At 36.9% G+C, this 17,219-nt stretch overlaps 1 protein-coding gene across 2 annotated transcripts in view; it reads right to left on the bottom strand.

The window, feature by feature from the left end:
* The window catches only part of slc4a11 (solute carrier family 4 member 11), a 48,294-nt gene extending 31,784 nt beyond the window's left edge, over nucleotides 1–16,510 (bottom strand). For both annotated transcript variants that reach the window (XM_066718351.1, XM_066718353.1), the window contains exon 1: nucleotides 16,359–16,510. In XM_066718351.1, coding sequence (XP_066574448.1) covers nucleotides 16,359–16,395 — 37 coding nt within the window. In that variant the 5' untranslated portion in view covers nucleotides 16,396–16,510. The remainder of the gene's footprint in view (nucleotides 1–16,358) is intronic.
* Nucleotides 16,511–17,219: the final 709 nt, after the last annotated feature.

The raw sequence follows: 17,219 nt of genomic DNA, 5'->3' as shown, positions 1-17,219 counted from the left end.
TACCCAGAAAATGAAATGCAACAGCGTTGGAATTTTAAAATATTCATTTCAGCTCACATTTGAATTATCACCTGCAGTTAACAAATGACATATTTTCTGTCTGTAGGTGCAATATTGCAGCATACAGAGAGAACCTGCAAAGCCATAAATAAAAGATAAAATAAATAAAACCTTTATAATGAATGCAAATGTGCTTTATTTCAATAGATTTATACCTGCTTATACTTTTGATCCTAGAGCGGCAAACTCATTACTAAGTTATCTGTTGGCAATGTAGACAAGGGTCTCCGTGACATCCTGAAAGCTAGAATCCCTGAGCAGTCTTTGCTTGAAAAGGGATTAGAGGGATTCTCCACGTTCATCCCAAACTTCAGAGTGTTTGATCCAGGGAACTGGGTGCTAATTCATTATGATGCTAAGTAGCTGTAACTATTCTGGATGATTAATTGCTCTTTGCTGCCTGATAATTAAGAGACGGTAGCACAGATCTTCCTCAAAGTGTTTAGATTGCTGGTAATCCAGAGAGCGGTGCCTTCAGACATGAGATCTCTTTAGCTTCTTGCCTATAGATTACATAGGTGTGCGCACTAGATTTGTGCATTTAAAACCTCTACTGACTGGGGTATATGGAACTCTTGAAATAACCTGTCTTAATAAATCCCAAACCCTAATAACTCACCCAAATTTAACACCCACCTAGCCATTTTTTAAATGTCAAAAGTATTTTGTTTCTGTATCTTTTCCATATCAACACTTCTCTATTTTCCAAGATAATAAATCAGTCCTATGCATTATGAATAATTGGCTTTTCTCAGGAACCTGAGCCTGTCAAAGTACACTTAGTGCTTTTATTTGCTGCAGTGATATAAGCTGACATTTAGATAAAGATATCTTATTGTGCACCTCCTTCACCTGAAGTATTGCATCATGTTAGAGTCTGTCACATAGAAAAACACAGGCACTCTAGCATTTTCTGGAAGGTACAAAACAAAACTGGCCAAGCAGCAATTACAGCAATCAGAATGATACACAAAAAATTTTGACTAATTGGTGAATAATGACAAGTGCATAACACAAAAAACAAAAAATGACAATATAGCATTTTGGCACTCTGGGTTTTTTCAGTGTGAGAAACCTTTTTCATGGCACACATGCTGTTTTCCCTCCATTCTGAAAAAGCATACAGTCATAGTGCTGGACCTGGGGATTCAAGTGACTGCAAATGAAATGGAATAAAACAGGCATTTTCACTCATGTTGGCTGGCATATACAGATCTATGTATTTTTCTGATGAGACTTGTAAACATTATTTCAAGTCCCATACTTCCCCTTTGGATGTACCTCATCTTAAAATGGTATGTTAGTTCACTGCCCTTGACTGCTGTCTAACACTGCTTTCGATTTTTCCTTCACAACAAAGCCTAGATATGCTCCAGGGCTTTAATAAAAAAAAGAAAAAGTACTGCTCGAGGCTATGTTACCTTATCAGTGCAGGGGAATGGGATTTCAATCTTTGTACATAATGCACAATTAGAAATCATTCTATTTTACACAAAACAATGCTACGTCCTCACAAAATCTTCTGCATTTCTCTCAACACCACCACAATCCCGGCACAAGGTCACTGCAGGAATTTCCAAAGTAATTGCAAGGCAAGGGCCGCATTGCTACTGAAGGTCACAAGCAATGAACAGATGTTCAATCGTGACCACGGTGGCATGATACGATGGCAACACATTCACTCAACAAATATATTCCACACCAAGGGTGCAGTAGGACAGTGCATACAAGACAGAAATGTCCTATAAGACATTGAGGGGGGGAGTCAATCATTAAAAATAGGTGCTTGATCATGGTGTCAAGGTCAATATGGCCTGTCCTGTGAGCAGAACAGAAATTGATCACTGAAACATCTAGGGAAGCTGCAGTCTGAATAAATACGACCTCCACAGAGATGTATACAGGATCTGGTGTTGTTATGATTACGTCTCTCTAATGTTTGTCTTGCTGGGCTTCCTGTGAGCAACCTTGCTGACTTCCTGTTGCTGACTCTGCATTGATTTCCAGTGCTGACAGCATTATAGCAGTGCCTCAACCCGGGAGCGTTTTTAAGAAGCCAAACTGAAGCCACGCAGAACTTCACCCTTATATCCCTAACTCCCTTCCTTTTCCCTCTCTATCCCACAATGGCACTTGGGATTTCACTATTGCTACTACCGCACATGAAACCTGGATGTGTGTAAAGGACAAAATCACATTCAAATTGCTTTATAGAATTACTGGGTTGTGTACACCATGCAAGTGAGGTTTTAGAGATTTTCCATTCTGTACAGAAAACAGAACACGTACCAAAGCCCTAAGAGAGATACTGCCCAAACATGGAAATGGTTAGCACTTGACCCGAGTGGTGTGCAGTCCATAAACACAGCATTTCACAAGCCTTGCCAAATCATCTCCTTCCCCAGTGATCCATGTCATGAAGGAAATACATATTAAGAACATACTGTACGATACCATGCATGACTGACAGAGCATTTGTGGTATTTAAATCTGAATATTTCTGTAAAAATAAGTATATTATATATATTAAGCTCTATTATAAAACCTATTTTTTTCCTCATTTGCATGCTTTGAAAGAGGAGTGGCTGAAATTCATAATCAAACCTAAGAATCTTACCATTGGGATGCAGTTTGATATCAAGCCACTAGAGGACAAGATTGAGCACAGGTCTATACCCTAATACCAGTTTCCCCATCCTCATCCCATGGGAGCTCCTGTGTTTTTTGGTCTTCATTCCAACCAAATGTGTAGTGCTAAGCCCTTCATCGAACTGTTTTCTAAATTAGCTCCAAATTTAGCATTTACGCTGCTCTCAGTCTTTGGTTTCTGCTCTACTTGTATTGCTGCCAAGACACTGAGTAAACAGTTCTAGTCTGTCCTCAAGTGGCTTTCTAAAACCAGTCTAAACATCAGCAAACAGGTTACAAGTGTTTGATGCACAGAAACAGGTGGTAATTAAATTAAATCAAACACTCCGATAATAAGCATTGTTATGGGCTCAATAGCAGGTGATCACTAACCCCTTTTCCTCATGTCAAATGATTTTATTAAGAGCTGGGATTAGTTTATAGGTTTTCAAGCAAATAGTAAGAAAGATGACTGTGGGGCAGAAACGCTGTGTACCAATCCATTCCATTCCTTATCATACCACACCATTTCCCAGCAACACATTACAAGTTATATTGGAGGTTGTGATGTTTACGGTCCGTTTATACAAACTCCTTGTAAGGTCTTTCAAAGGCGCACGCACATACAATCATTGTGTAATATTGTGCTTATTACAAATAGGAATGCAGGCCTCTGGAAGCCACAGACACACGTGTATCCTATTACTACATACACTATCAATCCGAATTATGGGACCACCTGCAACAGTAGAAAAATACAGCTAAGAAAGGTAGCATTAAAATACACCGTTATCATCGGAAAAAGTGCCCACATATTGAAGTGTGTACACTTTCCACAGATCATATGTAATTCAATCCACATTTTATTTTCATCACCTACATTTCAATACATCACTGCACATGTAGGCAACACAGGATATACCAGAACAAAGAGGCACCATTCTCACCTGATGCAGCTAATGCACAAAACACATTGATGTGCACACTAATAATATGCTTCACAGACATATTTACTTTAGCCAAAGCATAATAGGTTTACATTTTGATCTATAAAAGGTATTCAATAAGAACACCAAGATATCTCAAGAAGATATCTCCAAGATATCATTGTCCTGTTGTTCACCCTAATGGATGTAGATGGAATGTCATGTCCTGCTTGCATATAGACCATCCCCCCACCCCCACTATACAAGTGCCAAGGCGCTTGTGCTGCAGACACTGTCTGTTGTGTCTCTGCTCATCCTTGAGACGCAGACCTTGCTCCTAACACACTACAAGCAGCTTGTGATTCTACAGTAAAATAATAAATAAATAAATAAATAAATAAATAAATAAATTTTAAAGACAAGGCCTGTGTGTCTGCTTTTTATACTGCATTCCTCTTTCAGGTTCTTTATCTCTCTCTGTGTCTCTTTCTTCCGTGGTAGAACTTGCAAGTCACCACTAACCACCTAAATGCCAATTGTAAAAACAGATATTATATTGGTTGCACACTGTGTTTAAAGGGCAGATTTGGAATTACTTTTCATTACTTCAGGATAATAAATAATACCTACTGTTTAATTGGTTTTATGTAATTGTAATCATTATTGCAACACTAATTTACCTCATAAAAAGTAGTGTTATTGTAGGCTACTGTATTTAAATATTGTTCTTGGGGAACATGAAATTGTTCACACACCTTTATACTAGCTTATACATCTATATACAGTACTGTGCAAAAGTTATTTTTAGGCAGGTGTGAAAAAATGTTGTAACGTAAGAATGCTTTCAAAAATAGACACGTTAATACATTATATTTATCAATTAACTAAATGCAAAGTGAGTGAACAGAAGAAAAATCTAAATCAAATCCATATTTGGTGGGACCACCCTCTGCCTTTTTAAATTTAAATTTAAATACCTATTTTTGTTGCTGCATTACCATTAGCAATATGTATGCAAGATTAGTTGTCTGGGCACAGAAGTATATATTCTATTGTTAGAGTGATACTCCCTTAGGATGGGCAAGTTTTGAATGAGACAATTCCAAATACACATAGACCACATAATTAGAAATAAAACCCTACTTACAGAACTTCAGATTAAGCAAGGAAGAAAAAACACTCACATTTTCAGACAAACCACAGGAGGAGAAGGAAAACAGTCACATTCATGTTGTGGTAATTTTAAACCACTAAGCAAGAACAGGATGTAATAAGTATTAAAAGATTGATTACAAGTTTTTATTCCCACTTTCAAAATGCGTTGTGCATACTAATGACAATTTCATATATTTTCATTTCAAATATCTTTATTTATTTGTTTTTTAATATAAACATCTCAAATTAAAAGAAGTCTGATTCACTCAAATAAATTCAAAACTTTTTGTGGCCATTAGCAATTATAGAAACCAACATGTTTTTCCCATAGGTTTCATTAGCGTTCTTTACATGGGAAACATATTACATTAAAAAAAAAAAAATCTACAGAGGAATGATTCTATAATGACTTCAGTAGCAAGTCTATTCAGAGCAATAATTTTCAAATTCAAATCACAATACAGCTGTACTGGTTATATAATTTGAGATCAGCGAGTGGGTCGCTCTTTTCATCCAGGTCTGAGATGAAGCAGATTTAAGCAGAGATTAAATTAACCTAATTGTTAAGAGTAGTAGAAAGTTGCAGTAGATAATAAAATAAACTGGATATAACTTTATAATTTGCGATTCAAGGCTAGGTCAATGTTTCGATTTGGTCTAGGACTTAGATGTAGAAGACTGTGTAAACGTCTCTTGACTGGTTGTTGAATAATTGGTTTTGCTTCTCTAGTCCAAATCGTTAATTCAATGTCATTGTTGGGGGTGGCGTGTAATTTATAATGAGTCATTTTTCAACTAATAACTTACAGTAATTAACTTGGGGGAATAAAATACTAGTATATGCAGATCTCCACGGTAAAAAACGAGCAGAAAAGTGGTATTAGAGATATTTGTGTAAGACTGCTGTGTATGCTCTCAGATTAATTCTGGCTTTTCACGTTTTACAAAATATTCACACATAAATGAGATTTCCCCTCTCCTTCACTGTGGTGTTTTTCTGCCACAGATTCTCTTAAGCTGTTACCCAAACACATACATGCAACATCACTTGTCAATAACAACACTAACTTCTGTGAACGTACTTGAAATGAATTAGATTGGTTTTCAAATCTGCAGGTGGAACCCCGAGGCCTGTATTTGTGTTTCTGAATATTATCAATTTTTTAAAAACCTCAAGCAGTTTATTTTTTATGATGAAATAAACCAAGAAATACGACTATGATGAAACACTAGGAGCACTAATTACAAGCATCTCTTTAGGGCTCTTGGTAGGAATTAATGCAGGGGCAAAATACTGACTCTCTGTTTCATGGTGCATTACATTGTTTACATAAAGCAGATTCCGCTCAAGTTAGCCAGCACATAAATAAACCCACATTTATTTTGGGATTCGTTTTCTAATTAATTATGTTCTGCTTGATACAATCTATTTGAAATTGCCCACTCCAGATCCAAAATAGATCATAGTATTGAATTGTCTCTGCCTTACCCTAAGTGCAGATAAGGGTGAAGAGTTTGTACATATTGTCCTGGATTTATCAGCAGCCTTTGATGCTTCAACCCAGGGATGATATCAAATGACTGCTTTTGTTAAGTCCAGCTAATAGATGACATGTAACTTTATGATGCTAAATGCACATGAAACTGATATAATGGTCAAGTAGTGTATTGAGTACTTCAGGTGACACTGATGAAGTTTGGATGGGTTTTCAAAATCTTCTAGAGCCAGATGCATCTTTACCAGTTTGAGTATCCAATGGAGTCCATTTATTTTTTATATACAAGGATAAAAGCAGTGTATCCAACATAATTTAAGTAAAATGCAAAGCTGAGGGTTGACCTACAAATTAGCCACTCCTGTTAAATTCTACTTCTGTTAAGTCCAGTTTTAAATTATGGATACCTTTTTGAAGCTGATTCTAGAGGGAACTGGAATGTTACTCCCAGGCTCTCAGTATGTTGTAGTTACCACAGTATGAAGTGGAAGCATCTCAGCCTGTCAACATTCAAAACCACAATGCATTTATTTGTACAGATACATATATTTTTAAAACCATACGAACACCATTGTAAATATTTCCGGTTTACATCTGAGAAATATTGCATTGAGATGTTAGGCAAGGGAGATGTTGAAATTCTCAGCTGTGAGCTTGTGTTGTCAAGAGAGGACCAACATGCTCTTTCTTTTTTTCCTGGACTTTTCCCTCAACATTAAAATGCTAAGATTTGTCCATATGAAGGCCATTGCAATTTACGATGCAATTAACACAAGATTCTAAATAAAGTCTTACAAGTGTTGGCCTTTATTTGGTACTTGGACATATTTACCTTATCCCAAAGTATTGATTAGCCTTTTACATTACTTGCTGCACATTAGCCTAAACGAAGACAATGACAAAATCAACTCCTTTTAAAAGGTGGCCTTTTCGAGTTCCTGTTTTTTGCACGCTGTGCTTTGCATTTGTCAACATCCCATTCCCTTTGGCAGGTGTCTGCCCAATCTTGAATAGTGTCTAAGGGGCCTATTCAGATTAAATGAGTGCAATCACAGAAGCGGTAGTTAAAATAAAACACTCATAATGTACCCCCTGACAGATCAGTGCAATATCCATTACTTATAGTGGTATTGTCTACTGTAGTGTTCTGCCTGAGTGATCAACACACCCGAAACGCATTTTCAGTTCCCCAAACGTGTGCTAAATGACACTTCGAGCAGAGGTGATGGCTCTATTATACCAGTGTACAGCAGAAGTAATGAGATGTGAAATCGGTGACTTAACCATACCTTAGCTAACACCACTCAAACAAATGCTGCAAGTTGCCAAGGTTGAACAGCCATAGTTTGCATATGCATGTACACTGAAGCCACAGGCTAACTTGTAGGTCTCTCACTTTCGTTTTCAAGATCTGCCTGCTGTTACTGACGGATATCTCTCACTGTTTCCTTATTTAACCTCAGCTGCTACTGACATTGCTGCTCAGAGAGGGCACTCTGTTTTAGGGCACTGCTTGTACTCTCCTTCATTCATATAGGCTCTGTAATACTTCATTTGTATCTGCAAAAGGGGATATTTGATAATTTGCTAATTATAGCACACCCTAAAATATATGCCAAAGAGGCAGGCACTCTATTACAGCACAAGTCATAGCTTTGGAATACTATTTCAGTGCAGCCAGTTTTTCTTGTATTTGCCACAGAGTTAGAGGCCAAATGCCAATCTCTTTTGTTTGTCTTGTTAGCTGCAAATTTAGCAATTTACACAGTCTAATGCTATATGAAAATGAAGAAGAATGAAACAGATCTCTGATCCCTAAACTAATATTATAATACATGTCTGATGTTTATTTGCACATAACTTGCTCTCAATACAAATATTATCAAACTGCCGTTTTTAATTTGAGAATGAATCTTTTGTCAAAAGCCATATGCAAATCGAAATTAATTATATTGGCATCCTATTGTGCTGGTATTTGTTTAGAGAAATTTGACAAGTCAGTTAAACAAAATCAGTATTTTTTAAAATTTGTATTCATGCTGACTATCACACAGAGGTCTGTTCCTGTATCATATTCCTAATTCAATTTGCATAAATGTACATGTAACACACTGATAGGTCCAGTTTAAACTTATTAACATCTTGGCTATGGAACATAGACCTGTACATTCTCAGCTTGCACTACTGGCACTATTATCAAAGAATGTATTTTTAATTGAGTTTTTATTTTATTGTAAGGCACTAAAAGTTTCACTGAGAAATTTGCTCCCTGCCAAGATTTTGTGATTGGCTGACTGAATCATTAATTAATTTGCAGTTAATACCAAAACATGATATTCCACAGAAATGGCAAAACATTATATCTCTATTCACTACACCTTTTACATATTTTTAAAGAAAATCGCTGTTGCAAAAGGGATTGATATAAACCAATCCCTGAGTCTAATTGTTGCAGGTTGTACATCATTATGCAATACATCTCCGCTGTGCATTCTTGTACAGAAAAACAATCTCCCAAGTTCTGACTCTCACTGATTACAAATTGAAACCAATAATAAGTACAAGGTGTGGGCTGGAGCTTGAGGCCAGAACAAACAAGATAATTTCTGAAGATGCAGAGGAATTAGAACGCATAACAAAGAGGCTGCATGGCTCTTGGTATCTTCACAGGAAGTGCATTCACATCACGGCAACATGTTGAGTCGACCGGAAACTTAAATAGGTGAGATCAATATCAATAGGAACACCAGTGAAACCTCTGTTTATATACAGCCACAGACAGCTGTCTACGCACTTTTGAAAATTCAAGAATATGTTGGTTGCTTGTTGAAAACATCTCACTTTCATTCTTCATTATCTCTACAGTAGCCTGGTATCATTATGAGTTTTACAGCATGTTTTACAATGGAGATTATGTTTTTTTGAAGTGCACTGTGGTTTTCACCATTTCTATAGTGTTATATTTACCAAATGATTTCTTCACCAGACAAAACTAGCATGTGACCACAAATAAAAACATATTTGCACCTTCCTCCCTTTCCGAATTGCCTCTGCTCAGTACGTCGACATTGAATTTGAAATCTTTTGTGCTTTGAAACACACCCTTTCTCTTCCTCAAATACATGTCTAACACATGGTGAGATAAGGACTTGCAGATTACCTACAGCTGCATGGGGAAAAACAAGCTACACCTTTAAACACATGACAGAACATGCTCACATTTTCAGTAGGTGGAAACCAGGAACTGTACCATACTTCTCCATTTATGTACAGCCCTGGTCTTTCAATTAAAGAGACACTCACACAATTGTAAGAACAAGTATTAGATTATGGGGCCGTCTGGACAACCGCATTTAAAATCTACTAAGAATGGGAAACTCTTCTTCAGCCTGTAGATTAGGTGCATTTTTATGTGCCCAGCTGTAATTTCTGAAGGAGTTGGGGTTTCGATGAGAAATGTTTTCAGTACAATGACAGCAACACATTCTCCTTTGCATCCTCTTTTGAAAACTGTTAAAAACACTTTCATAGAAATCAATAGCATATTAAGGTGTGATCCAAATACTGCACAGTGTGAGCTTAAAACTTGAAATGCCAATGCTCTAAATTGAATAAAGAGGCATCTGGATATTTGGGCTACACCCTAATGCTGAAAAAAAAGCATTTTGCAGGCTGTTCAAAATAGCATGCACACACAATTTTGTCTCGTCTTCTTTAGGAACAATGTGGCAGAGAAGGAATGAGTGAATTTAAATCTACTGGGTCTTGTTTATTTTAAGCCTGTTATTTCTGTTACAGTACTTCTGCATTTAATACATGCCAGACATACTTGCTCAAATGTTTTTGTAGCAGGTATTTTGCATATTACACCACACCATCTATAACATATTAAAATACCTGTTCACACAGGCTGCTGGGAGATGTCTGGGCATTAAGTAATTAGGTGTGGACTGGAAGAGTTGTTCCAGTCTGCAGCTTTTCTTTATTGTCTAATTACTGGGCTTTATGAGCAGGGCAAAATATATGATAATGGATTTTAATAGAACAGGAAAGGTATTGTATCTTGCATGGCCAAATAATACACTTTGGCTTACTCTCTGAAATACATAATAAAATGTGCATAGGATTATATGGCAAAGTTAGTATTGTCCATTTTACATTAGATATTTATATTTTGTTTGAAAAGTGAAGAGTAGCAACAGCATATATTTCACTGGAACTACAGTTAAAAGGCTACAGTAAATTCCAAGGAATTTGTCATAAAACTGTGAGAGAATTTGCAGGGATGTGGTTGATGTATGGAATGGATTAAAGTTCTCACTGGCATTTTTAATGTATCTGAAACATGAGTAATGATGCAAGAAATATTTACTTTACTAATTGTAGCTGCAGGCAATTCATATTTGGCAGGTTTCTCTTGAAATGAAAACCTCGGCACTTGAGGAATTACCTGGTAAAATACAAAAACACTGGATAACACTGCACAGTGCTACAGAGTCACCAGGTTGCTACAGTAACTAATTATAGTACAGCACTTCTGAAAAGATGTATCAAACCAGGATCTTAAAAACTATGCATAATATTTTATTTTCTTAGGAAGCTCAACTGAGATTAATCATTTTATTTTCAGAGTGTTCTGCCTGAGTTGATCAGATTCATTATCCCTGCATACTCCTGCAATTGTCTGGCTGTCAATCAAGATTTTCCCTCAAAAGGTGTCCCCCTTTGAATACCATCTTCTCTCATGCTCATTACAAAGCTTACTGTAGTTCACAAATTTATTAGAATATGTATGTGTTCTCCAGACTTGCAGACCACCCTCTCGAATTCACACACACAAACTGATATCGGAGATCACTCTGTCACACTCATGAATGACAGCTTTTGATTTTCCCAAGTGCCTTACAAATTTAACCAAGACCACAAGGCTGTAGTAATTGATAGTCCTGGGTGAAGAAACACCACATCAGAGAAAAATGAAAGCCATACAGTCAAGAGATGTGTATTATGATTGTAAATCCTGGATTCCCCCTAACTATCATTTGAAGCTTAGCAAAGAGGCTGAGCATTCTATATTAAACACACCTGTCTATTAAAGATTTTGGTTAAAATTATAAACCAAACTAAGTAAAAATCACTGTTCAAATGTCATTTCCTAGTTTGTTTTCATAATGCCATATGTTCCTGTACTTGCCTGTGTTGTGAAATCATATTTTTAGTACTATTTTAATAGTCTATCCAAATGAGACTCTTGCCAATGCCACACATTGGCAGGTTATTAAAAGCTAAATTGTTGGACCTGTAGGAGAGAGACTCTGCATATCTGAAGTTTTACGTTATGTAATTACAATGCTTGGGGAACCCACAAAAAGCAAGCCTAATAATGTTCATTGTAATTAAAAACAACTTAGATTTAAACAGAAGTTTAAATTAAAATTATTGTAATTAGTGCTTTCCCTAACACATGTTCCATAGAGTGTGTATGAAAACAATGCTATTCCATTACTCTGTTTCATTATTCGGGCATTTATGTCTGTGCTTTTTGCCTCTAGGCTTCTGGAAAGGGTTTCTTATGTACAGCAGTAAAAGTAAATAAAATACAGCTTCACAGCACAGATGACTACACACATGTATTGGATTATGAGAATAAAATAAGCTTAATGTGATACATACTTATATACATAAATTATATAGGGCCTATAGAAAGTCTACTGTCCTTCAAAACATTTACCTTTTATTACCTTATAGCATGAAATTAAAATGTATTAAAAACATTTGTTTATTTTGAATGTATCTACACATCCTACCCCACAACTTGCAAGTAAAAAAATACAAAATACATCTAGAAATGTGTAGAAAACTCTGCCTAAATTATTATTTCCCTCCAAACTGGAGGACCAAGCAAGGAGACTGATCAGAGAGGCTACCATGAAGTCAATGGCAACTTTGCAAGAGCTACAGGCTTTTATGGCCAAGACTGATCACAGTGTGCATGTGATAACAATGTCCTAAGAGCTCCACATTTTACTGAAGAAAGCCCACCCTGAATTTGAAGTATTAAAAAAAAAAAACACTGACAAGATTATGTAACCATGTGGCAAAATGTTTTGCATCATGTTATGTGAATGTTTCTCATCAGCAGGAAATGGGGCACTTGTCAGTGAATGAAGCAAAGTATAGAAAATTCCTTGAGGAAAAACTGCTGTACTCAAAAAAGCTGATACAGGGATGGAAGTTCACCTGATAATGTCCCAAAGCACACAGCCAAAACTGAGTGGCTAAAGAACAAAAAGGTAAATATCCTTGAGTGGCCCACTCAAAGCTCTGACCTAACTACAATTGGAAATGTGTGACATAAATTGAAGATTGCTGTCCATCAACACTCCCCAAGGAACTTGACAGAGCTTGAACAGTTTTGTATAGAAGAATGGTCAAATATTGCAAATTGTAGATGTGCAAAGTTGGTAGAGACCTATCCCAACAGACATATCAAAATGTGAAAACAACTTCAAGGGGGTGTAAACTTTCTATAGGCACTGTACATATTTATATATACACACACGCATTTAATATTATTTTTTAAACACTGCTCTTCAATGACGTTTAGAGTAAGCCGATGGATTCATATTTGTTTTTATGGCTTGAGAGTTACAACTGCTGCTGAGGGAATCCTACTAATTGTTTTCACATTCCCATTTCTTCTTGGCTCCATTGAAGCCATGTAACTCTGTCCCTTTTAACTCTACTGTTCAGAATCACTAAGCAATTTGGGTTTCCATTTAGACCTAATACTGCAGCAAAACATTTGTTCAGTGTACATATTCTTTCTGTCTTAAAAACCTAATCAGAATAAATGTTTTGCATGGTTTCCAGAGGTTTTGTGTTTGGATAAAGCTGCAATGCTCCTTTTTATCTGACATTTAATATAAAATAATACAGCTTGTCAACAGAGCAGATCTATAACCAGAGATAATCCACCAAGATTCTTGCATTCTCAAATCTACTTCTATTTTTCTACATAACCCCTACATTTAGACATGCAGAAAAACAGTGCAGCACTGAAGGTCGGAATTCACCAGCTTAATTTTGATGTCCTTGAACATCTTGAAACAATTTGATCCTTCCTGGGGCCCTTGACAAAGTATCTTAAAACTTAAAAACAGAAGGCGTTACTTAACTTGCCCCCCCCCACCAAGTCTTCACTGCATGAGCAGAGTGCTGTACACATTTCTGAGTTAGATATTTATACTGTGAAGTGTAGACAGAGGTATTTTCAAAGTAACACAAAATATATATGGGTTACAACTTACTAATCAATGCATTTGTCTAAGTTGTTTAGAAAAGTCAAAGTGCCAGCTTTACAATAGTGCCAACAGTACTGTGCCCATACTGAGAAGAATATTATAAATAATAAATATTATAGTCATTATTAAGAATATATCATTTTTATCAGCCCATATCAATCCACTGCTGGATAAAGGTGTCCCCAATATGTTTCCACTTGTTTTGATGTATAGCATCTCATTTCCAGGTCACCGCAGCAAAGTTTTTGATTTAATCTCCCCATGCTGTATGTGGTCGTCTTCTAGGTCTTAGTTCATCTCTTCATTCTATAGCTTGTTTTGTTTGTTATTCTTGCAATGTGTGCAGTCCACTGCCATTTTTATGGCTTCACTCTCAGTGATGTCACATACTTGGGTTGGTTCTCTGATCCATGTCGCTTCTTGTTACTCAAAGCATACACCTTTGTGTTTTTAGGAGTTTCTCTATCAGTTTTGCATTTCAGAGCAATAGTAGTATGCATTGATCAAATACTTTTCTCTTCAAGAAAATCAGTTGCGTATATATATATATATATATATATATATATAGAGAGAGAGAGAGAGAGAGATTGATAGATAGATATGTATATTTGTATGTATCTATTTATTACAATATAATTTTGTAGTTTCTTTAATGAAAATATATTACGTAGTTAATCACTTCAGCTCACATACTTTTTAAGTATTTAATTTGTATAATTGTGGGGTAATTAAAATATTTTCATAACTGTATAATTAAAGGAAAAACACCCTTTTAAATGTTCACAGCAGTTATCAGTCAACTATACATTAAACCAAAATTATTATTCCTATCAGTCTTCTGTCAAACCTTTCTCATTGGGAGTAGTTCTGAATTACTGCAACAAATTCTGCAGTTGCCATGAGAGCTACACATGTATTTGCTTCAACAGAAAATGTGGCAGACAGAATATTCTGGTTTAACAAAGCCAAAGCAGAATATTCTGTGCTAGAGAACTTTGTGATAGATAATCAACTTATTTGCATGCCTGAGCAGCTACTGCCAGAATACATTAAGCCATCCATCGCCTTACAATTCTAATCAGTAACTGGCGTTTGTCATTATTTCAAAGACTGGATACTTCTGTATGCAAAGCAGTAGGTGTTACCCAAGGGAATAGACTACTGTAATATATACACTATTGATTACTTCTCAAGCTGTCCAACGGGAAGCAGATGGTCTACACTTTGTTTGGAAAAAAAGCTAACTAAATGTAAACCGGTGACAATGAAAGAAAAAGGAAAGTCTTAAGCCTTTACCATTGCTAAAAACCATATTCCTGTTGGAAAGTCAGTAGGGGTGACTTCACTTTGCTGGCTGGTGATAATAAGCAGTGTCAGTGTGACCCCACCTTTGATTTACTCTGTCCTTTTAAACAACTGTGGGTAAATGCCTATCTTAATAACAATATTAAGTGCCCCCTCTGGCACACATTCTTTAATCAGAGGATAGGCACAGATCCTGCGTCTGCCTCTGGTTTGGGAGAACTCCTGCCTTTGTGGAGTTGGAAAACCCTTAATCTAATTTCCTATTTCAAAGCCAGCTCCACCGAAAAGGCTGCAGGGGCAGGAAAGACAGGCCAGCTCTCGGGATGGACGGTAGGGAGCGTTGTCTAAAAGACTGACAGACAGCCAAAGAAATACAGAGCCAAGCTTTTAACACTGCATAATGACAATCCTTCCGGCACAGATCAAGTTTGGCTTCAGTGCAAAGGTACAGGTGGGGTTCAGTCCGTTCCTTCATCAAAAGTATTTCAGTGGATACTTTCCCCCATGTTCTCAACCTTTTCGCACATATGTTATCTAGATCTTAAGTCCAAGCAGGCTACTTTCATGGCAAAGCTAGATTAAAATATCTTTATCATGTGCTGGTCTAGGAACACAGTATTCTGAAATTCTGAGTTAAACAGTTGGATTTAGCCATTTATGAAACAATACAAGTGTGCATCTAAATAGTGGAGCAATGTGTGAGAAGCAGTCATACGTTTAATTTACTAATTTAAAAAAATAGGGCTAGTAAATCAAAAGCAATGCAAAGTTATATTTGACTTATTTCAAGGCAACCTACACATACATTTTGAAATTAAGGCTGAAGGAATATTCGGTCCCCCCTATTGTACAAGACACACTTTATGTAAGTCACATGTATGAGCTTCACAGAGAAATGCGAGTGCTAGGCAGCATCACACCTTAAAATCGTAGCTGGCCTTCCACAATTCTCCCCATTTGCAAAATTTTGAATGATGAATAGCATTTCACTTCAAAGCAGACTTTCTTACGGGTGTCATAAATAGTAATTTGCATAAGGTGGCCCCTGTGCTTCTATCTTCGCATAGGTAATCTCCCGACTGAGTGTGCATTTCTCACTGACAGACAACACTGCTGCAAGGGAACACAACTGATCACAGTAAACATGTACCAAAGAAATGCCTCTAGCCCATAGCATGTTCCAGCACAGCTCAGACAAACACACAGACTATAGCATACCACAGACATGCCCTTTCTTAAGAGAACATGTTTTTCTTGTTCACCCAACAAAATAACATACATTTTCTTGGTTACAAAACCAACAGCTCAAAAACAAGCCTAATTTGCATAGATAAATAGTGCATCTCTGCCATTTCCCCTTTCTATTCTCTAAAGAAGGCTTATGTCAAAGCTTGCACATGTTTTGCACAGGGTTTTCTCAGGTTTCAAAAGGGGAACCCTTAGGATCCTATACCTTGTCATGTAAATGCCTGCAGAGAACTTACCGGAAGGCACAAAATGTAGAACTTTCTTGGATTCCATGGTTCAGGTGTTTGAGTTCCCCAGTCGACCCATCATCATCTTTTATCCTGCTAAATACGTTACCATCTCTGCCTCTGCTTCTCTGCGCTACTTACTGAGCCACTTTGCAATGAGTCAGCCTGCCTTGCAGTTAAAGCACAGGGAAGATGAGAGAAGGGGGAGGGGGAGCAGAGACACTCTGGGTCCTAGTGCCGACATACAGCAAACTGAGACATATGTTGTAGGGGTTTCCCCTTTATTATGATTTATGATTGTACTGTATCAGGTTAGGAGTCTATGTGGACTCCTCACTTTCTCCATCCAAATAATGTGGGGAACAATAAAAGCAAACAAAATGTTAGGGTATATTGTCAAAAGTGTAGAATTTAAAACAAGGGCAGTGATGTTCAGACTGTACAATGCACTAGTTAGAGCTCATCTGGATACTGTGGACAGTTCTGGGCTCCACACTTCAAGAAAGATATCGCTGCTCTAGAGGCAGTTCAGAGGAGAGCAACAAGACTTATTCCAGGTCTGAAGGGAATGTCCTACTGAGAGACTGAGGGACCTGAACCTTCTCACCCTGGAACAGAGGAGACTACGTGGGGACTTGATTCAAGTCTTCAAAATCATGAAAGGCATCGACCACATCAAACCAGAGGAGCTTTTCCAGATCAGCAGGGACACACGCACCCGGGGACACAAATGGAAATTGGACGAATCAAATCAGAAGATGCTGATAACAAACTTTTTAAATAAAAAGTTCCAGTTGTAAATTCCAAATAGGTTTTTGTTTTAAATTAACATTATCGCCTCAGTGTGTTTTATGAAATACACAGATATTT

This window comes from Amia ocellicauda, chromosome 12, assembly GCF_036373705.1.
Source record: "Amia ocellicauda isolate fAmiCal2 chromosome 12, fAmiCal2.hap1, whole genome shotgun sequence".
Lineage (NCBI taxonomy): Eukaryota > Metazoa > Chordata > Actinopteri > Amiiformes > Amiidae > Amia > Amia ocellicauda.
This window is presented reverse-complemented; position numbering and strand designations above follow the sequence as displayed.